This window comes from Dicentrarchus labrax, unplaced genomic scaffold (genome assembly GCF_905237075.1).
Source record: "Dicentrarchus labrax unplaced genomic scaffold, dlabrax2021, whole genome shotgun sequence".
NCBI lineage: Eukaryota > Metazoa > Chordata > Actinopteri > Moronidae > Dicentrarchus > Dicentrarchus labrax.
Window position 1 is genome coordinate 10,792,719 of NW_026136707.1, and position 22,156 is coordinate 10,814,874.

A 22,156-nucleotide genomic window follows, 5' to 3' on the forward strand; every position below is an offset into this window, starting at 1 on the left:
CTGCAGCAATGCTCTCTTGCTTTGAGTAAATCTTTTAATTTTATTAGAGTAAAGAAAGAACAAGTTGAGTTGTTGCATTAAAGAGATAAAGTGTCTTAATAACTGAAATCCCTAGAAATGCTAAATTCATGACATTTGTAGTTTTTACATTTTACACACATTTTATAACTTCTTAGCAGGTAAAACAGATTAAAAAAAACACTTTCCTGCCATTAATACGAGTGTACACATGTAAATCCCAGTAAAAAAGGAGAAAGTCATAAGTTTAGTTTCATATTTATGAACTAATGGTTTACAGTATGCCAGATTTTAGTGGGTCTGCAGCCTCTTCAGCACCTCTACTTCGTGCACAAGATCTAAAGCAGACCAACATGTTGGAGACTGGTTTTCTGGAGTTGCACCAAATTAAAGCTGTTCTGGGACAATGTTAATGCAACTATAAAAGACATTATGTCGTTATAAACTGTGCCGTGATGTACCTAAAGGGAACACTGAGGAGGCGAGACAGTTATCTGCCAAAATATAGCTTGTAGACACCAAAAAGCTACATGAAATTGGTGTAAATCTGATCCTCCAGGAAAAGCAGAAAAGCTGATCCATCTTTTGAGAGTTAAAGGTCCAGTGTGTGACATTTTAACATCTATCAGCAGAAATTGAATAAAATATTCAGTATGTTGTGTTTTTGTTACCTTAGAATAAGCTGTTTTTATCTACAAAGGGAGCAGGTCCTCTTCTATGGAGGTCAGCAAAAGCAGACAATGTGGAAAAATGGTTTCCAAAATTGAAAACCCAACAAAAACTATATAATTGAAATAAGAAATAAAACTTGTTGGATTTTATTTTCATTCTGTCTCACTGTCTCTCATCTCTCTGAATAGGACAGCCTCTATTCACCCACCTGCTGCCATAGATACGTACATTTCTGTATTTGGAAGGTGTGCTATTGAACTGCAAAGGTCAATTAAAGCCACTAGCAACCATCTTAGCTCTTCCCTCTAAGAATGTGATAATTAGGGCCAGAGTTTAAGCTGATCAATTAAGGGCTTGTTAACTGCCTCAACTGGTGCGTTTGTGTCTCCCAGTATTTAACAAGCTGCCTTTAGTGCGGCACACAATGGAGAGACGTGTGCCTACACCTCCACAAGCGGTTGACTTCTCAGATAATTGCCTCCTTCTTTTCAGAGCCTCTCATCGTGTCTCACTTCCTCTCCCAATATCAATTTGTCAAGTTGGGTTCTATTCATACCACTGGAAAAAAGGGGAATTTGTGCATTTGCATTGAGCTCTTATGTCACTTCACTTAATTTGCGCACGCAGGCCCACAATACCTACATGAATAATTAAATGACCACACCTCTCTCTCTGAAGCAGCCCGCCTCCGAGTCCTCAGTGCAGTTTATAGAAAGATACAAGAGGACACACAGCAGCCTGAGGACGAATAAGGTAAACATGTTATTTATATTTTTCTATTTAGCTGAACAATGTGAAAATGCTCCTTTATTGAAAATGTTAAGTAGAAGAACACGTGTATTAACTTTACTTAAAGTCTCATAAGTAAAATTGTAATGCAGAACATAGGTTTTATATTATATATATATATATTTTGGTGGACACTTTTTATGCCTTTATGTGGAAAGTGACAGCTTGAACATAGACAGGAAACAAGGGAAAGAGAGAGGGGGTGACATGTAGCAAAGGGCCACAGGTTAGTACCTTGGGTGCACACTCTATCAGGTGAAGGCACCCCAGTTATCTGTGTATAATATATTAAATGTGGTGTAATATTGATGCGTAAGCAGCGTTTAATGTTGCAGCTGGTTGAGGTGAAGCTAATTTTAACTGTTTTAATTGTTCTGTTGGGTAGATTAACCTGTAGCTATGTTTTATATATGTTAAGATTTTTGTATGTGGTAACTTTATCTGCAGTAACTAGAAACTACAGCTGTGAAACAAATAATTACAATATTTCCTTCCAACATGTGAAGCAGGCTATAATGTAGACATCTGAGCTCTCTTGTGCTGTTGATTAAAATGCATGATGAATTTTATCAAGGTCAATGGCTCTGAAATAAATAATCTCTGAACATTTTCCTTAGGCCTGCATGTTGAATCATTCAAAGGTTACACAGTATTGCTCAGTGTCCCTTTATCTACTCTCTGTAACTCCCATCCTCTCTCTTTCAGCCATGCGACCATCTATCTCAGTGACTCTTGAGCCCGGGTTGGAGCGAGGGGTCCCGTGGGGTCGTGACCTCTACACCTTTGTAACTTCAGCAGCAGGTCACATGATGAGGACTCTTCAAAAACCCCGCAAAAACCGACCGTCCAAGCGACAGGTCAACCACCGACGATTCCTGCACAACATGATTCAGAGGTGTGTTGGAGCGTCAGAAAAGCACTGATGTTAGCTGATAAAAAAAATATAGAAACAGTTTGATCTTGGCAGTATGTTAACGCACTGGTTCCCAAACTGGGGGTCAGAACCAAGAAAAATCTGAGGGTCACCTGATGATTAGAGGGATTCTGTGAAACTGGATACTTTTCAGCTCTTCAGGCCTCTAAAAATCCTTCAAATTAAAAAAATGAATGAACTCTTGGCCACCTTTAATGGTAAAAAGTAGACTTTGCTTCATTTTAAAGGAATCGTTTGACACTTTCTTGTCTCACTTATCTGTAGAGTGAATACACTCAGTTGTCTTAGCTTAGCATAAAGAGTTGAAAAAGAAGGAAACAGCTAACCTGGCTCTGTCCAAAGGTAACCTTACTTGCCTTCATAGTCGTCAGCATGAGGCTGCCAGGCACCCAGCAAAGAAATAGTCCTGCATGTAACCTCCCATAACACCACACCATGTCTTTTTTTTTTTAGCCTTTGGTTTTTTTTTCATAACCTGTTGACAGCAGACAGATGTTGTAACCAGAGCCAGCTATTTACCCGTTCCCAGTCTTTTGTGCTAAGCTAAGCTACCTGGCTGCTGGCTGTAGCTTCATATTTAACGTACAGACACAAGTGTGGTATCAAGCTTCTCATCTGGGCAAGAAAGCAAAGAAGTATTTTTTCCTAAACTATTTCTTGGAGATAAGAAGTTAAAAGTGTTGGGAACCACTGTCTTAAGGCATTTTGAAAGCTGCTCTTATTTAACATTTCATCTTTCTCCTCGTCTGTCTCTCTCAACAGAAAGTTTGCAGACATAGAAGCAGCAAACCACCAGCTAGCATCTGCTCTTTATTTTAAGGAAGAGGAAAAAAACTTATCCTCTCTGCCATCGCAAAAGCCAGAGACACTTGACCAGTCAGGTAGCCCCTCCCAAGGTGGTTATCCACAGGATCCAGATAAATGCAGTGTTCACACAGGTGCAGATGGCATCTCTAAGCCTAGGAGTGACATCCCTGTTGGCTCACGTGAAACTGAAATCAGTGAAAAGAAGCAGCAAGACTCGGGAAATCTTTGGAAACGATACACCAAATCACAGCCCACCACCTGCACCGCTAGGAAAAACAACCAGAGCAAAGGGAGACAGAAAAAAGAGAGTAGAAATCACAAACTGGTTGAATTCTCATCTATCAGCTCCCCAAAGGGTATAGACTACTACCACGGGGCAGAGCTCTTTCAGACTGAGTATTACAACGATCAAAGTCCAATAAAGTCAGCCAACAACCTTTTAGATGACCCTCAAACAACTCAACAGGACTCCGGTTTCATCCAGTTCGACCAAAATGTGGACATCTCCCCTTCCCTCTCTCCTTCCCTCTCTCCGTTGTCCCTAGACTCTTGCGACTTCTCGATCCAAATGCTAACAGACATCTCAACCTGCACACAGGCGCCGAAGAACATCGCTGACCTTACAGAGAGTCAGTGGACAGATATTATGGATCTGTTCAGCAATAAAGACTTAGGAGGCTGCATGGATATAGAGGCCTACTTCGAAAGCATCTGTGCGTGCCAAGGTGATGCTGGGCAGGACGTCAGTGCAGATGATGCTGGATTTGAAGATCAGTTGGATAGTTTCACAGAAAGGATCCGCAACAACATAAATGAGGTGGAGGATCTACACTGTGGGGCAGGTGAATACAGATGTGAATATGGATACAGTTGTCAAGGAGATCAGGAACTGACCGTAAACCACTTCCACATTGAGGACGCTGCAGAAACACAGTTTAACAATTTAAAGCCAGACATCATCCAACACCAGCCCCCCACATCGATCAGCTACCACTACGACGCCTCAGAGCTGCAGATGTACCAGCGTCCTCAGGAAGAGAGTCCCTGTATGCTGGTAAATTACCAAAACGTTACACCTTTTGAGGGTGTTGCTCAATCATTCTCTGTCCCACTTCATAATCCTGAGCACCGTCCCATACCAACCCTGCCGCAGGAGGATGACTGGCTGTTCACAGACATATTAAAGGACAGGAAGTCACCTGACTGCTAACTTCTCATTATTTTATTGAGGTTTTTTTGCTTATTGAATGTGTGTAAAAAAAAAAGTAATTTATGACTTTGAACAGTGATTCATGGTTTCTGCTGTAAATGTTGAGGAGCTTTTAGGAACTTAAACAAAGGTGTGATGTGTCTTTTGGATTTTGCCCTTAATTTGAATGTTTGAAGATCTTGATTTAAATGTGGTTATAAATCAGAGGTCTTTTCAGGATGAACAAACGTTGCTGGTTAAATCGTGAAAGGTGGAAAAGGAATCAAAAAACTGTAAAAAACATACTGTATATTTGCATACCTTTATCTTACAGACCACAAAACTTACAGATTCATTTTCTCTGTAAAGAAAATCTTTCATTTATCAGAGCCTTGAAATTGAGTTAAATGTTTTTCTCGGATTCACTTTACAGCCAAATATTTTCTTTACGCGCCTATTAATTTAATTAATTATTAATTTAAGACTTTTAGCGCTTACTTAAAGGGAGGTGCACTGGAAACATGCTTATATAATTACACTAACAACATACAAGATGAGATCAAGATGAGCTGTATCTTGTATTGTGTTTGTATTATCAGCACTTTTAATGTCTTCTTTTGTCTTGTTGTTTTTGTTTTTATGCGACAAAAAGATTTTCCACTTGTGAGGAAAACAGTGTATTTACACTAAAAACAGTGTATTTACAGTTTTACAACCAATAAAAAGGATTTTTCTTGAGATTCAACCACAAATTCAAGTCTTTTTCATGTTTGAACTGGCAGTAAATAAAATATACATACTAATATTCAGTACATACTCTACCTACATTTTATTTGCTCCCTTTTTGAACAAATGTATGTATGTTAAAACTTTTAACAATTACTTGAGCTGAGTCTCAATTGTTGATTACAGTATTATTGTCCAAGTTCGAAATGTTAATGTTTAAGGTGGTGACAAATATACTAATTACACAATTACAATAAACAACAATAAATGCTGTTATAAGGCTAATAACTCCTGTTTCCTAGTGTGTCTGTTTGTGTGTAAGTAAAAGTGGCAAAACTGGAATACAAAAGTAATCCATTACAAGTAAAAGTACAGTATAATAGTATTGTGGCAAAACAAACTTAAAGTAACACATAAAAGTATTCGTAAAGCAATATAAAATGGCCCCTTGTGAGTGTTACAGTACATTATTAGATTATCATTAGTAGCATTGTACAGTAGTAGCTGATTGACTAATTTTAACATATTTTTTTTATACTGTTTGTAGCTAAACTTACAAAAATGCACCATATTTTCTAAACTGATGATAGTTTTAATGTGAAATCTCTAAAGTAACTTGTAGCTAAAGCTGTCAGATACTTCATGCAGTACAAAGTACAATATTTCCCTCTGAGATGAATTCGAGTTAAAGTATAAAGTAGCATTAAAATGGGAAAACCAAGTACTTGAGTAAATGTACTTTGTTACTTTCCACCTCTGATGAATGGTAAATGGTCCTGTACTTGTATAGCGCCTTTCTAGTCTTCTGACCACTCAAAGCGCTTTTAGCAATTTGGGGTTCAGTATCTTGCTCAAGGATGCTTCGACATGGGGATCGAACCAACAACCTTCCGATTAAGGAACGACCCGCTCTGCCTCTGAGCTACAGCCATATGTGTATGCTGATCAGTATGTGTGTATGGCCCAGCTCGTGATCTCAAAGAAACACAGACACAACAAAGCTCAAAACCAACGACATATATTAAAGTTAACCCCAGTCAGATGTTTTTATAATTACAGCATCATTAACAAAAAAAAAAAAAGGCTAAAACAATAAAACACATTTTTCCAAAATGTTTCAAGTTCCACAGTAGCCATAAACAAACACAGAGAGAAAAATAACACCTTAGAGAAGCACCAGCCTCGTCTCTTTGCTACAGATGAACAGAACTCATCTGTTCTCGTTCCAGCAGTTCAATCCACGTGTCTTCAGATTTTGGTCTATCAAGGCGCGAACAAAGTCGCCACGTTCAGACGTTGATACGACATTCTGAGATTACGACATTTAAGTGAACAGTTCAGAGTGATGTCAGCTCATTTGGCTTAATGCTATGTCGGCCTCTTCGAGATAAGTTACAAACCCGACAAAGCAGACGTAATGTGCCGACAATGTCCGGCTGCGTTTATCTCCACTGGTCATGTGTAAAGTGCAGCGTTTTACACAATATCTTTAAAAAAAAAAAACAAAGCGTCAAACAAGATCCTTTGCATATTGCTAAAATAAAAGAATTGTACATACAGGAAATAAAAAATAAAAACCCTTTAATAGGGCGTTGAATATATGTCGTCAGTAGTCAAACTCTTTCTCGACCCAGCTGGTTTGATCATCACCTCTCTCTAACTGTGTATCATGGTGAAACCTGGCAGAAAAAAACTGTCTGCAAATATGGATAAAGATGGGAGGTTAGTATTGTACACGGTTATTGTTCTTGCTCTGTCAGTGCAGATGTTATCTTTGCTGTTTCGTTAAAATATACACCTGTTCATTTAAAACTGAAGGAAGAAGAAGGGAGCGGTAATGACGACCCTGATTACCGGAAACTACTGAACTGGTCCTGCGCGTAATCAACGGTAAACACCAACATGATCATTAATCCATTGCCATATAATATATACAGTATATTACCAGAATAAAAAGAAAACATTCAGAGCCATAAACAACATTTCAACCATCTTTTTCTTCCAATTTCAAGTTAAAGTGACATTCTTTCAAATTTAAAGGCTCTACATTTTATAAATAGACTTATTCGCTTTCTTGTCGCGAGTTAAACGAGAAGATCGATACCATTTTTTATTTTCCTGTGAAATAAACATGAAGCTACAGCCAGAAGATCTTTAGCTTAGCACAAAGACTGGAAACGGGGGGAAACAGCTAGCCTGGCTCTCCACTGATAACACAACCCATTTACCAGCAAAACTCACCAGTTGGCATGTTTTATCTTAATCCGTATAAAAAAATCAATGTGTGAAAATGTTTTGTTCTTACAGAAGTTGTGTGTCGAACCAACTGTTTCCAGTCCTTATGCTAAGTTAAGTTAACCAGCTACTGGCGGTAGTTTCGTACAGACATGAAAGTGGTACCGATTGTCTCCTCTAACTCTCTGCAAGAAAACTAATAAGAAGTTTCAGAGTATTCCCCAAAACACTGCTATTTGTATCTACGTCAAAATCTAGACCTCACGTTAACTTCCTGGACAGCCTTAAAGCTATGACAGGCAAACAGGTGCAGAAGAAGGTCAAGTTTACAATAAATAAAACATGCTGAGGAAAATGGAGATGTTTCAACTAAATAAAAACATGTTTAAAACCAGGTTTGACAAAATATCATTGTCTGTCTCACAGCAGGGTCATCAAGCTACTTGTGTGTGGTTGATACACACACACACACGTCATTTTGAGTTCATAGCTAGGGTAAAAAAAAAAACTACTTTTTGTTCTACTTGCCATTTGCTTCATAAAAACCCATTCCTCTTTGCCTCCATTGTCATTTTTTTATCTAATACTACTAGTATCTGAAAATGTTTTGAGTCACATGCTCAGTTATTCTACAATCTCTGACACAGGAACTGTGAGCAGAGAGATTATTCTACTAACAATAACTCCAGTAGAGTCACTGGATGATAGTAGAATACCTAACCAGCCTCGACACCTGTCATCTACTCTATTCTACTGCTACTCTACGTTTACTACAATTTTAAGTCCCTTTTTCTCATCCATACGCCCACCATTTGGTTAAACACACACAAAAAAAGCTTTGTTTGATCAATAATTTACACAGTTACTCAGTAAAAATCAAAATTACAATGTACAAGATGCTTGTCTAAATAAAATGTGTTGTGTTTATCAGTCTAAAATGAGAAAAAAAAGATCCATTGTCACTGCTTTGGATAAAATAATCAATTAATACAGTTCCCCACGGGTTGTTTCTAGCTGTTGATGTGATAGACACTCAAACTCAAACCACCAGAAAGGTCTTCCATGCAAATTCACACCTCTGAGACTCGAGGCTGTGACTGACTGAAACTGAAAAGTCTGAATCATCGGTGCCAGCTGGGAGCAGAAATATTCAGGCTAACATGCTTCCCCCCAACAAGTCGTACAGAAAATAACCAGCGATCAATAACTTAAGTTCACATTGGATATAAATTATACAAATTCAAATTTCTGAAGCAATATGTTAAAACTTTAGTTAAGGTAACTATCTAATGCCTAATACCTACTGCTTTGTCTAACAACGTACCGTTTCTAATCTACAGAGAAAGGATTTATCACTTAATACAACTTTAATGCAGCTGTACCGAACGTAGGCTGCTTTTTATGGTCGGTTGTTTGCGTCTTTACAATTTTAGACAAATTATATGAAAATGAGATAAATATGTTATAGAACTTATCGTAATGTCTCTGATCACCTATTTCCAATATAAGTTAAATTGAATATTGGTTACTAATCGCAATTTCTCTTTTAGCCCAAAATGTCCGCCACTGCTGACATATTGTCTGTCCTCCACTAGTTTCTGTTTGCTGGATTAGTCAAAGTTTCTCATTCCTGTTTTTACTTATTTTTTTATTTTTATTGACACATGAAAATGTCAGAAATCACAATTGCACTGAACACACTCTCGTAAAGAAGATGAATTGTCTGTTCCACGTGTGTGTCTGACGCCTCTTGTTAACTACTTTATGTAACACATAGATTGTCTTTCAGAAGTATTTCCACCCTCCTGGAGCCCTTTGTGAAATCAGATTGTATTTATCTTCATCAAAGGGTTTAAACATGGCTTAGTTTTTAAATACCTCCTAATGTAAAAGACATAACCACCAAAATGTTTCCTGCCCTCTAATTACTGTACAGCATCATGAAATCAGTTGATAATAATTCACTTTCCCCTTTGGAACTCTGGGAGTTGTAGTCTAGTTTCTAGGAAGTGCATTACAGACGTGTAATGTAGAAATTTCCAGTCTTTGTTGTGTAGTTTTTTTATGTCACAGTTTGTTACAAAATAAAAATCAATTCTAGCTGACTCTTTGTAAAATCTCATTTTTACACTTTTTCAGATTTTCAGTGAGTTATACCGCCTGATGTTTGCATCCTAAATGACTTTGTTTACTTTGATAAACTACAGTGTTATGTACTGTATGCCTCTCACTCCTTCACCCCTGAATAGTCGAGGCTGTGAGAGCAGATGTGTGTGCGTGTGTGTGTGTGCGTTTGTGTGTGTGTGTGTGTGTGTGTGTGTGTGTGTGTGTGTGTACATCATGTGTGTAACTGAGTCTATGTGTGCGTCACTCTGTGTTGTTGACGCTATAGGGCGGTGGAGGGTCCATGCTGTGTTCAGAGGAGGGAGTCGGGGTCCCTGGGAGTCCAGAGGAAGGCGTCGGCGAGGCGGGGGGCTCCTCTGAGTCAGAGTTCTCCAACGAGAGGTCGTCCACCAGCGCTCTGCGTCCACGGATCGCCAGGGGCAACGGAGCACGCCTGGACGAGAATGAGACAGTTACAGCATGTCCTGTGCAGCGTGAGATTTCTCTGGAAAACTACTGAATTGGCCTGAATATAAGATGATTAAGTAAGATTAAGATCTGAGATGTTTTGAAGATACAAAGAACTTTTTAGACTTTTTAGATTGGTCCTGTTAGTCCCCAAGATAATATCAGTCCTAGAAGAAGAGTCCTTGTCAAACTGAAACATGAAATGTTTCCATCATAACATTTTCACTGTTAGATGATTTTCTAATGCTGTTATCATGTTTCAGTTTGCTCCTCATAATGAGACTGTGGGTCCGTTTCTGCAGTAAAGTTGTCGGGTGCCACTTTTGACTTTTAACTCTTTCTACCTTGTAGGTAAAACGCGGCCTCCTTAACATCTTTAGGGCTGTAACTCTAAAAGACACACTAAAAAACAGACATGAAGACACTCAGTAGCCCTAAAACATTCAGGCTACAAACAACCCATAATGCAACTTTGTAAGCGCCCGTGTTACACTGGTACTTTGTGCCTTCAAAAAGAATATCTGCTGTTGTGAATAGATAAATATTCTGTCCTCGAATATAATACAAGCCCCACTTTTTCACACATAATTTCCACAAAAAATATAATGTAACATTGTCTTGTATTCAGCCCAATATGGTGGATCGGCCTTTTAATTACTTAAAACTAAGGCTACTTGATTAATCTGTTGATTATTTTTCAATGAATCAATCAATACATTTAGTCTAAAAAGTGTCTGCAAATTGCTTGCTCTGTCCAACCAACCAGAAGATTCCTCATTAACAAAGATATAAAAATGCAGTACATTTTCATTCTTGAAAAGCTGGAAACAACAAACATTTGCTTGATAAATTACTTAAATGACTAATCAATTAGTAATTAATGGTTGCCAACATATTTTCTGCCTACTGACAGATCAATTAAAACAACTATAGCTATTTGTTCTGGGGAGAGCCGCAGAACAACTGTGGAATAATAGAGTTTAGAATCAAATCAAATCAACTGAATGACATATTATGTAGGTAAACAATGAGAAACATCCAACACATGTACTATATGAACTCTACATGTGACATTCCACACTCACACAAATAATAAAAATATGACAGACACAGTGACCTACTTATCTGGTCTCCATTCAGGGACGCTGAGTGTTGGTGTGACGGAGACAGATGGACAGTTTGTCAGTGTTAGATGGACACAAAGGGATGCAACAAAAGAGCAAAGCAAAACAAATCATACCAAGTTAATGGGGGTTAAAAACAAACAAAACGACAATAAATGATGATAATTCAAACACAGAAAATGCCTTCACACACACACACACACACACCCACAGACAGATGTGGTTACCTGAGCTGGCTGCGGAGAGCGGTGATCTCTCGCGTCATGCTCTGACCGCTGTCTGTGAGCTCCTCCAGCTCCCTCTGCAGCTTTCTCCTCTGGGCATTGGAGCGCGAGTTCTCCTCCTCCACCTCCTCCAGCTGCCTCTTCAGCTGCTTCAGGCGGACCATTGACTTATCCAGCTGGAGGAGGAGGAGGGGAGGGGGGAGGAAGAGGATAGAGGAGGGTAAGAGGAGGAAAAGAAAAGAAGGTATTGCAGAGGTCGGGGTGAAACACGCAAGGTCGGAGGAAAGAGGCAAACAAGAAAAGAAGAGTTGGGGGCGGATACATAAAAAGAGAGATTAGTCTGGGAGCAGGAGAACTGATAGGGATCAGGAGTCAGATTAAACGTGGCAGATTATCACCGATGATGTTTTGGGAGGAGAGTCAGTGTCTCTGCTGTGGTTGAGGGATTTAATTTTCGGAGTGGTATGCGTTCTACCTTCCCAATGAACACACAGATGCCAGTGCAGGATTAGGATTAAGTTGGATTGAGCCGGATGAATCACTCATTTTAGGATGATTTTCCAACACTCTCTTTGTGCCCTGGGGCAACAATTAGAGCAGTGAGCTTAGCTGACCTAACCCCCATTAAATGATTATTAAAGGGTCTGTCTCTGGCTATACTATTCTGTGTATCCTCTTGTGGCTCACTTTAGCTGATTAAGTCGTTCGTTTTCTTACCTGTTCTCTGTACTGGTCTGCGTGTCGTCTCTCGTCTTCTGCCTGCATCATCACCTCCTTCAGTTTCTTCTCTGTCTTCCGCACTAGTTTGTTGGCAAGGGCTCGTTCCCTGAGAGATACAAATGTTCATTATAAGCTACCTGTTGCACCAAGCAATTCAAGACATCTATCAAGGTAAAACATTAACTTCTAACTGTGTTTAGAGGCATTCTGCTAGTTTCTGGGGGATGGTTTAATGAACTGAAAATCTGCAGTACGTATAACACTGTTCGATTTAAAACACAAAAACTTTTTATTCTATTTTACATCCCATATTCCACATTTTTGTCTCATTACAGTTGACAGCCTTAAAAGTGGTAAAATTAATTTCTTATAATAGTTGTTTAAAATTATATTCAGTGTGGTTTGTGTGGGGCCAAAAAATAAATGAATAAATAAATACAAAAATACAAACAGGAAGTTGTTATAGAGTGGCCTTAATTCACCCTCCCCATTATTGTGTTAATTTATTTAAATTACCTATATAATGTGACATACATTTATTGAGATTTTATAAATTGCATGGAAATAATAAAATTTACTTAGAAAATTGAGAAAATAACCTTTAATATATATAGTAAACTTGTATGTATAAATTATTGCCTATATTGTATTATCTGTATGAATGCACGTGTGTCTGTTTCTCACTGTCTCTCCTGTTCCAGCTGCTCCTCCATCGACTCTATCTTGGCCTCCAGGGCGGCGACACTGAGCCTGTGTTTGCCCCTTACTGCCCCCTCCATCTCCCCCAGTCTCGTCTTCAGCTCCTTGTTCTGCCTTTCCAGCTGCTCTCGAGCCGCCTCTGCCTTCTGGGCCAGAGTCCTCTCTCCCTGCAGCTGCACAGTCAGAGTCTCCACCTAGACCACAAGCAAAGCAAAAATGTTGATTTGTGCTTGCATACATGTCTGTCGTATGTGTGTGTGTGTGTGTGTGTGTGTGTGTGTGTGTGTGTGTGTGTGTGCAGCTACATCTACTGTACCTGTAGTGCAGTCTTCCTTTGTCTCTCTGCTATCAGTTCAGAGTTACTCTGCTCCTCCTCCAGCTCCTCCTCCAGCTGACTGACTCGCGCCTCTAACCTCCTCTTCTCTTCAAACAGTGCCGTCCTGGACAAACATACAATTTTTATAACCGTCCTCGTACCAAGAACACAGTGATTAACACTGTATATCTGTAATAAAGTGATACTTACTTTCCAGCACTGCTGTTGACCATCTCATCGGCCACCTCGTCTCTCTCCTGCTGAGCCTGTCTCCTCTGCCTCTCCGACACAGAAAGCTCCTACACAGACAAATTTTACGCAGACATTGGGTTAAGTAACTTTAATAAGATTTTAAAAGCATTAAAGCATTAAATATTTCTGCTGGGTTTCAGTTAAAAACACTCACCTCTGTGAACTGCAGGACTTCTGCTTCCAGTGTTTGGATCTTCTTTTCGCTGTCTTTCGACTGTGCAATGACCTCATCTCGGGCCAACTTGGTCTCATCTAGCTCGCGCAGAATTTCCTTCATTTGACCCTGTGAAAGATACAGATGTTTTTTTAAATACAGGCCACTGACAAGTAAAGAATAAATGTTTACATGTGGCAAAATTGTATGTCTTACCTGCAACCTCCGTAGCTGCTTCACAGCCTCCTCTTTTCCACGGGTGGCGTTCTCCACCTGGGCCTCGGCTTCTTGCAATTCTGCTTCCAGCTGCTTCTTGGACGACACAGACTGTGACCGCTGACTCTTCTCCTCTTCGAGCTGGATCTCCAACTCTCTCACCTAGCAGAGGAAGGAGGGCAACATTTTGAATGATTTGGAGAGGAGGAAACACCTTCTGTGATTTGTTATTTCCTTCCTCTCTCTACCTGTTTGCTGAGCGCCCTCCTCTTCTCCTCTCCCTTCTCCTCATTGGTGCTGATCTCTCTCTCAAACTGAGCCTTAAGTGCCTGCAGGGTGACCTCCAACCTCAGCCTCGAGTTCTCCGCCTCCGACAGCTCCTCCTCCAGCTCTTGCGTCTGAACTCGCAGGTTCTGAGCTTCTGTTTCTAAGTTCCTGCGGGTCCTCTCCAGCTCGTGGACCTAATGCAAGAGCAGATAAGAGGCAGTGACTCACTGAGGACTGAGACTTAGAAGAAGCAAAGGAGCCCCATGAGGAAGACTCTTACGTTCTTGCCGACATCATCCTGCTGGTTTACAAGCTGTTCCATTTCCAGACGGAGCTGCTTGTTGGACCTCTCTAGCTCTTCCCTCTGATCCTGGGCCTCCTACACACAGAAACACAGATAAAGATTAATCACCACAGTCGCAGATACGTAAGCAACATTTTTGTATTGTCTGCTCTCCATTGGTTTACCTGCAGGGCTCGGGAAAGTGCCAGATATCTTGTCTCCTTCTCTCGGCTGTCTGCTTCTGCTCTGTCCCTTTCCTCTGCCAGCCGAGCACTCACAGCCTTCTCCTCTGCCAGACACTGAGGGGGCGAAGGGGACAAACGTTAAAGGTCAAGGGAAGACATTTTCGGAATTTTTACTTTTTGCAGCCTGTGCGTCGAAGCAAAACAATGGTTCGGACCTGGTCGAACTTCTTCTGCCTTTTCTCCAAGGCTGTGCAGTTCTGTCTCTCTCTCTGCAGGGCAAGTGTCATGTCCTCTATCTCCTCCCTCAGTCGCTCCCTCTGCCTCTCCACTCTTTCCTTCTCCTCCTCCTTCTGTCGCTCCCTCTGGATGGCGCTGTCCAGCTCTCTCTGGAGTTTCCTGCGTGTCTCCTCTCCCGCTTCCACCGCAGTGTTCACCTCCTCTGACTGCTTACGGAGCTCTGCCAACTTCAGAAAAATAAATGTTATATGAGAAACCTAGATGTGATATGCACCTATTATTTTTTTTTACTGTGTTTTTGTGATATATGATGAGTAATTTTGATCTTTTACTGCTGTGGAATGGTCTGGTTTAACATAAATGAATTGACTGACATGTATTTCAAAATGATGAAGCAGCAGCACCAGATCAGAACAAAGCCTGCATGGGTTTCTGATTTACCTGCTGGGTATGAGTCTGAATCTGTCGGGTCAACTCTTTGGCTCTCTCCTCCTCCTCCTCGAGTCTTTCCATCAGACCGTTCTTCTCCTCCTCCAGCGCTCGCACCCTCGAACCCAGAGCCATCTTTTGACGAGTTTCATCTTGCAGCAATTCCTAAGAGAGAAGAGGGGACAAGAGTATCAGCCAAAGCCTGGTGACAGTCTGTGCATGTGTGGGTGTTTTTGAGTCAGGAGCCAATTTTCCTCAATTCAAGAGGAGGATTTAAGACATTAAAGATGTTTTTTTACAAACATCTGTCATTCTCTCAACTATAGGAGAAAGTGCAAGTGTGAAAGTGTCTGTAGCCCAAAAGCCAAATCACATCTGACCCGTGTGTCTGTGTGTGTTTCACGTTGTTACCTTTGCATCATTAAGCTGACTCTCCAGGCTGCTGACCTCTTTCGAGAGCCGGAGGGATTTGGTGTCAGAGGAGGACAAATTGCTGGAGATAGCCTCAATCTCACACTGAAAAAAGACAGAGAGGGAATAAAGGTCAATTCATCTGAATGAATGGAAGAGGATTTCTTCACTGCAGAACCAAAATCTGTTTTTGGGGAGGTTCAAAACATACAAAGCAACTAAACATATGATAACATAGAAACAGTATTTAGAAGAAAACATGCTCCCTCTATAGATAAAAACGTCTCATTGTAAGGTTAACGATTACACAACAATTCTTGACTATACGATATATGAATATTGTATTACATTTCTGTCAATAGGGCTTCCCTAAATGTTACCCACTGGACCTTTAAGGTTTAAGATTCGTGGGTTTGTATCCATTAGCACCTGCAACTTGTGGACTCGCTCTTCCCTCTCCTCCCTCTCTCTGTCAGCCTGAGCCAGTCGGGCACTGAGCTCCTGCAGCTGACCCTCGGCCCTCTTGCGGCCTCTCTCGCTCTCTGTGCGGCCCGCTTGGAGGCTCTTGAGCTCTGAGGTCAAATTCTGCCTCTCTTCCTCCAGCACTGACTTGGCCTTCTCCAGGGACTGACGTGCCTGAAAGAGAACATGGAAGATGGCGCGTGATGAGCGATGGCTCTTTAAATGTGTGTGTGCCTATGTTTATGAATGTGTGTGTTTCTCTTACTCTCTTGCTGTTGTCTAGCTGTTCCTGGAGGTTGTCTATGGCAGCACTGTGTTTGACTCTGAGCTCTGATAGCTGGGCCTCATGACGGCGAGTCTCCTCTTCAACGCAACGCTGGAGGTCATTTAACTCCGCCTCCCGACGAGACCTGTGTAGATGGAAGAGGAAGGAGGTCAAAGGGTTTTTTATTGTACTCTCTTTTTCAGTCCTGATCCGACAACAGAAACAAAAAAAGTTAACTTTTAGAGAATTTGTATTGTTTACCTTAGCTCCTGCTGGGCAGCTGTGGTGTCCAGAGTGTCCTCCAGCTCAGTTCTTAAAGCCTCCAGCTCCTCGCCCAGGTCTCTCCTCTGTTTCTCCGCCCTTTCCCTCATCCCTCGTTCATTCTCTACTTCCTCCTTCAGCTCAGACACCTGGGACATGGCCTCCCTCAGCCCCCTCTGAGCCTCTGCACGACGTGCTCCTTCTTCCTCCAACCTGCCAACAACAGAGAACAACAGATGAATGAAGGGAGGAGTGTAGTGTGACAAATCTGTGAGAAGCCTTTTTTTGTGTCACTATGTGTGTTATATGTCGTCCCATGTCTCACCGGCCCTGCAGGGTGGTGATTTCTTTCTCCTTCTGAGCCAGACTGCCCCTCAGCTCAGCGGCCAGCATGCCCAGGTCTGAGAGCTGCTCCTGGGCCTCCACCGACTCGTTCTCCATCCTCCTCCTCCACTTTTCTTGCTCCAGGCGACCCTGCTCCTCACGCTTCAGGCGCTCTGCACACAATTGTAGAAGTGAAAGATTACAGACAGCAGTATTTCACCAGAGAAAAATATTGAGACAAAGTTGGATAACAGGGATGCCAGAAGTACTACTGATTATTAATTAACAGCGGAAAAAAAATTATTGACAGCAAGTTTGATAATTGATTAATCATTTAAGTTTTTTTTTTTAAGGTAAAAAAATCCCTTGTTCTACCTCCTCAAATGTGAATATTTGGTGCATTCTCCAGTTTTCTATGATAGTAAACTCAACATTTTTGTATTTTTGTATTTTGTACATCTGGTTGGACAAAACTAGACATTAGAATATATTAGCTTGGGCCTCAGGGAATGATTACAGGCATTTTTCACTATTTCCTGACATTGAGACACCTCGGGAAGGTTTTTTATGTGTTTATTACTTGACACGCAGAAAAGAATTAAAGCAAAAACAAAAAATGTCTTTCAGTACAACTTGAAATACTAAAAGTTTTCTTCTCAATCTCAATACAAATTAAAATTGACCCAGCAATTTTAAAACCATCCCATCCAAATCAAAAGGATGGATCACTGCAGGTTGCCTATAAAATGACAGTTACCCTCTAAGTCAGCGATGACAGCTTCCTGTTTGTTCTTGAGTTTGTTCAGACTTTTGGTTTTCTCCTCTTCCTCAGTGAGCTGATCGGTCACCTCACTCAGACGCTCCTCCAACTGTTTCTTCTCCTGCTCAGAGAAAAATAAAAATATAGCATTGGATCATGAAACATGTATAAATGTGTATACAAGAATGCACAAAAAACAAGTTTTCCATTTGACATAAAAGTGTCAGAACAGGACAAAGCAGATACTAAATACTTACTGTATATATGTGGGTTGTTAGAGAATAGTGAAAGAATGTTTTATTATTTTAACATTCACACATAAGATGTGTTAGAAGAAGAAGTTTTAATGTAATGCCCACCTTGCTGAATCGGTCTCTCTGCTCCACTGCGTTCAGCAAGTCGGTTTCCAGGCTCTTTACTTTGGTCTCCAAGGTAACCTTCTCCAGCAGGAGGCGCTGTCGGGCACTTTCCTCCTCCTCTAACTGCTCCTCCAGGTCCTGACAAGGTGAGAAGATTGAAAATTCAGGGAAAGGAGAGCCAGCTTTAAGTAAACTTAAGTTTTCATGTAACATTAAAGATTTATTTTGTTTTTATGAGAAAGCCAATCTGGCAGAAAAAAACTGATGAGTCAGTCAGTATTAGTTTCTGTTTACATATTTCCGGAGAGGTCATTTGTATATACCTGTATATTCTGCTGCATCCTCTTCTTCTCATTGGTCAGCTGCACACTTCTGTCCTCCTCTTCCTCCAGTCGACTCTCCAGCTCGCCCAGCACTTCCTCCAGCTCCTGTTTCCGGCTGGCCAACCTGGCCCTCATCTCCTCTGCCTCCGCAAACAGCTCCGCCTCTGCCTGCAGCTGGTCAGCCAGGACTGACTTCTCCTCCAACAACTAGAAACGTGACAAAGACAGGAGGAGGAGGAGGAGGAGGAGGAAGAGGAGTGATGAGCAAGGCATTGATTCATAGCACAGGGGTGGACAGGCAGCAAAACAACGTAGAGGTTTATTAACCTGAGCGTGTTTCCTGTCCAGCTCCATGTAGTCCTGCTCCGCTCTTGTGAGATTCTCCTTGGCCTTCAGAAGCTGGGTTTCCCTAACTTGGATCTCCTCGTCTTGCCGGGTCACCTGCAGCAGGGGCTTCACCTGGTTGGCACAGAACAAGGGTCAATGTGAACGCCATGCTCAAGGCATGCCTGCGTCCCCTATGATTTTATTTCTTGAATCGGGTTGATTGTATTTTTCTTCTCCTTTTCCAGGATTTAAAGTCATGTTGTTTCTATTGCCAAGTTCTAACACCCAAACCAGTTCCTTATTTCTTATTTTTACTGTCACAACTGAAAGAAACCGAATCAAAGTAAAACAAAGTAAAATAAACTGAAAGTTTTTCGCCATTTCTCTCCACCCTTTTATTAGTGTATATTTCATGTCTATGTTGTGTGCAGTACCTTGGTGAACAGCCGCCACCACTGCCAGTTCCTGAGTTTGAGGTAAGCAGCACAGTTCCTCTGCATCACCCTAAGAGCGCTCAGCTGCTGCTGCTTCTTCATAAAGGCTCTGAACGTAATAAAAATGAATAAATCAGGTATTAGCTTTACCTAAAAAAAATGACAGCTCAAAACTCTTAGTGTTAAGTAAACATTTTTAGAGAAAATTACATCTTCAAGCCAACAACTTAATGATTATTAAAGGCTTCACTGCCTTTCTGACCTGTGCTGTACTTCACTTTCCTACTAACATTAACACTGTTCAGTAAGGGGAATGACTGCTATCACAAGATAGTTTGTTGTCAAGCTAAAAAGCAAATTACTTTGCATTTGTTTTTATGTTGATTTTCTTTCTTTCTTTTATTACGTAAAAATGCCTTTGTGTATGAAATGTGCTGTACAAACTTGCCTGAGCCTTATTATTACAGATTAATCAAACAATGAATATTACATTTTTAAATTACTAATCTAATTAGTCTCTATTGTAAAAATATAACTTCATTATTTATGTCTTTACAGGCTTCTATAAGCTGCGCCAAATACCTGTCAATATGGTTGCAATTCCTGAGACACTGATAGGGGCTGACAAAAGATTAAATATTGATGCTCCTTTAAGAGCGAAATACAAAACTGCATTCTAAACAGCAGCAAGTGAGCACTCCTTACAGAGAAACCCCACCAGTGTCTTGTTCGGTCAGTTTAGTTTAATTTAGTAAACAAGTGATTGTTAACTGGTTAATTCACGTATATCAAATATTAGATCATATTTCAATATCAGCATAAGATGTAAAATAACCTACAGTAGCTCTCAAACTAATAACCTTGTATCTTGTCCACTGATACTCTTAGGTAAAGCTCTTACTTGCGTGCGAGGTAGCCTCTGGAGGCGCTCTGGAAGCGTATGATGGTGTCTGTGATCTTTAGGTCTCTTTCTTCTTCCAGGTGAGCCAGGACTCCAGCTCTAAAGAAGACTTTACTCTGACCCACCCTGAACAGGTTGTGATCCAGTTCCAAAGCTCGGATCTGAACGAGGAAACGGTGTCCAGTTAACAGCGGATGAAGATTTCCACCATTTGTTACACAGTATGTTGTATTTTTATTGCTATAGAAAAATGACTCACCATGAGTTCTGATGCCTGTTTGCCATCCATGAAGGTGCGAGGGATAGCATTAGGAGTCAGGATCTCATATCTGGAAGACAAATGGGATTTTGTAAGTGTGTGTGTTTGAGACACAGAAAGGGTCATTAGCAGGTGCCAGAGAGAGTGCTTGATGAAGCATTTAGTGTGTGTGTGTGTGTGTGTGTGTGTGTGTGTGTGTGTGTGTGTGTGAGTGAGTGAGAGAGAGAGAGAGAGAGAGAGAGAGAGAGAGAGAGAGAGAGAGAGAGAGAGAGAGAGATGGACAGATGGTTATGAAAGGTGGTTGGTTGGAGTCTGTTGTCCAGTCTCTGCTGTGATGCAACACACACACACACACACACACACACACACACACACACACACACACACACACACACACACACACACACACACACACACACACAGACACACAGACACACCTCTGTCTGAACTCCTGGAATGGGATGCGGTTAGGGAAGCCTTGTCTGCAGATACGGATCCCCTCCAGAACTCCATTACACCTCAGTTGGTCTAAAACCAGGTGGGGGGACAGCTTACCGGCCTGAGGGAGACAAGAAGTGAGAGAAGAGTAAATATAATAGAAGGAATTTAATTGTAGTAAAGTGTCCACATGCTTATATCCCTCTCCCCGCTCATCTAGTCCCACTGTCTTACTCTCTTCTCGTGGTTAGGGATGATGCAGCGAAGGAAATTAGGGTTGGTGTTCCTCAGTGTGGCCATCAGCTTGGTGAGAGATTCCTTGTAAAGTTGACCGACGGTCCTGAACATTCCCTTCTTCGTCTTCAGTCCTGCCGCTCCGAACGTGACCGGCCCACTGTTCTCCCCCGACGACACCTGGTCCAGACCCACGATCCTGTCCACTGGATAAAAACACAGAGCGGGGTCTAACTTTCAGTAGCAAGTATGAGTTTAATGGAGTGAGTGGAGTTTAAGAGAGTGTTTTCTCAGACTTGATTTGGCATGGCTATATGTGTATGAATGCCACACTAATGCTATGGCATTACGATTTCACATCTACTTTCACATCTGCTATCACGTCTCTGGACAGATGATATCAGATGGTGGACAATGGATTTGTAGCTCATTAGAGATGCAATCATATGATTAATTTCCCCGGCCATATCGGCCAGCAAGAGACACATACACAGTTCCTGATTTGATTTTGATTTATTAGCCAATTTCCTCTATCAGCCAAAAATATCTTTATTAATAATAGAACAATACTGAGATTGCTATTTAAATGTTAGAACTTTATCCCAATATGCTGCATCTCTAGAGCTTTTTCAGGGTCACATTTCTGCTTGCACATGGTTGGTTTTCATGAAACCGATCCAGTTGTTTGTGGCAATACTGTGAAGCACATCTCTAATGTGATCCTGAATGTGGTTTTTGCGATTAATTGAGAGCATGCTGCTACCTTGACACTGTCAGAGCTCTACAAAAAAGAATTAGTTCTTTATGAATGGAAAAGTCCACATCACACAAGCACAACACTGTCACTAAAAGCACAAACTTGGTGAAAGAGCAAAGAGAGGACGGCTGAGTCAAGTGACAAAATGATGAAAGAATTAACAATATGTAACAGTTTATGACACTAGAGCATGATTAACTAAAAAGGAATCCAAAAATGACACAAAAAGGCACACAGCAATCAAAAACTGGGCAGACAGAAAACAAAGGAGTGATGTCAGCGGAGGTGGGAGTGAGGAATGTGAGTGTGACACACAGAGGAGGAGAGAAACCTACTGTCGGAGCCATTAGCCTGTAGTGTGGCATAGGAGTCAAAGAAGTACACACGAGGAAGAGTTTGAATATCTGATGCAGGAAGAAGGAAGGCGCGGGGAGAAAGACAGGAGCCCAAGTGAGCACCAAGTTGGTGGAGATGGAAGAGAAAAAAAACAGAAGGAAAAGGTGACAAAAGCAAGCAAACACAGGAGAGAACAAGAGGAACAAAAAGTGAGAGATAGTAGATAGTAGATAGATAGAATTGTTGCATGGTAGAGAG

General features: G+C 41.1%; 1 protein-coding gene across 5 annotated transcripts in view; it reads right to left on the reverse strand.

Annotated features, from left to right (window-relative positions):
- Window positions 1-6,137: 6,137 nt before the first annotated feature.
- myh14 (myosin, heavy chain 14, non-muscle) overlaps window positions 6,138-22,156 on the reverse strand; it is a 30,332-nt gene continuing 14,313 nt past the window's right edge. For 3 of the 5 annotated variants that reach the window (XM_051405690.1, XM_051405688.1, XM_051405686.1), the window contains 29 exons: window positions 21,898-21,966; window positions 20,806-21,011; window positions 20,571-20,692; window positions 20,134-20,203; window positions 19,875-20,035; window positions 18,974-19,082; window positions 18,540-18,671; window positions 18,213-18,419; window positions 17,890-18,027; window positions 17,528-17,651; window positions 16,772-16,943; window positions 16,447-16,659; window positions 16,186-16,330; window positions 15,888-16,094; window positions 15,459-15,563; window positions 15,060-15,212; window positions 14,597-14,845; window positions 14,382-14,495; window positions 14,194-14,292; window positions 13,895-14,107; window positions 13,647-13,808; window positions 13,431-13,559; window positions 13,235-13,323; window positions 13,025-13,148; window positions 12,694-12,902; window positions 12,007-12,115; window positions 11,293-11,465; window positions 11,063-11,086; window positions 6,138-9,927 (listed from right to left, as the gene is read on the reverse strand). In XM_051405690.1, the coding sequence (XP_051261650.1) occupies window positions 9,738-9,927; window positions 11,063-11,086; window positions 11,293-11,465; window positions 12,007-12,115; window positions 12,694-12,902; window positions 13,025-13,148; window positions 13,235-13,323; window positions 13,431-13,559; window positions 13,647-13,808; window positions 13,895-14,107; window positions 14,194-14,292; window positions 14,382-14,495; window positions 14,597-14,845; window positions 15,060-15,212; window positions 15,459-15,563; window positions 15,888-16,094; window positions 16,186-16,330; window positions 16,447-16,659; window positions 16,772-16,943; window positions 17,528-17,651; window positions 17,890-18,027; window positions 18,213-18,419; window positions 18,540-18,671; window positions 18,974-19,082; window positions 19,875-20,035; window positions 20,134-20,203; window positions 20,571-20,692; window positions 20,806-21,011; window positions 21,898-21,966 (4,217 nt within the window). In that variant the 3' untranslated portion in view covers window positions 6,138-9,737. The remainder of the gene's footprint in view (window positions 9,928-11,062; window positions 11,087-11,292; window positions 11,466-12,006; window positions 12,116-12,693; window positions 12,903-13,024; window positions 13,149-13,234; window positions 13,324-13,430; window positions 13,560-13,646; window positions 13,809-13,894; window positions 14,108-14,193; window positions 14,293-14,381; window positions 14,496-14,596; window positions 14,846-15,059; window positions 15,213-15,458; window positions 15,564-15,887; window positions 16,095-16,185; window positions 16,331-16,446; window positions 16,660-16,771; window positions 16,944-17,527; window positions 17,652-17,889; window positions 18,028-18,212; window positions 18,420-18,539; window positions 18,672-18,973; window positions 19,083-19,874; window positions 20,036-20,133; window positions 20,204-20,570; window positions 20,693-20,805; window positions 21,012-21,897; window positions 21,967-22,156) is intronic. The other 2 variants (XM_051405691.1, XM_051405689.1) reach the window with 2 other exon arrangements.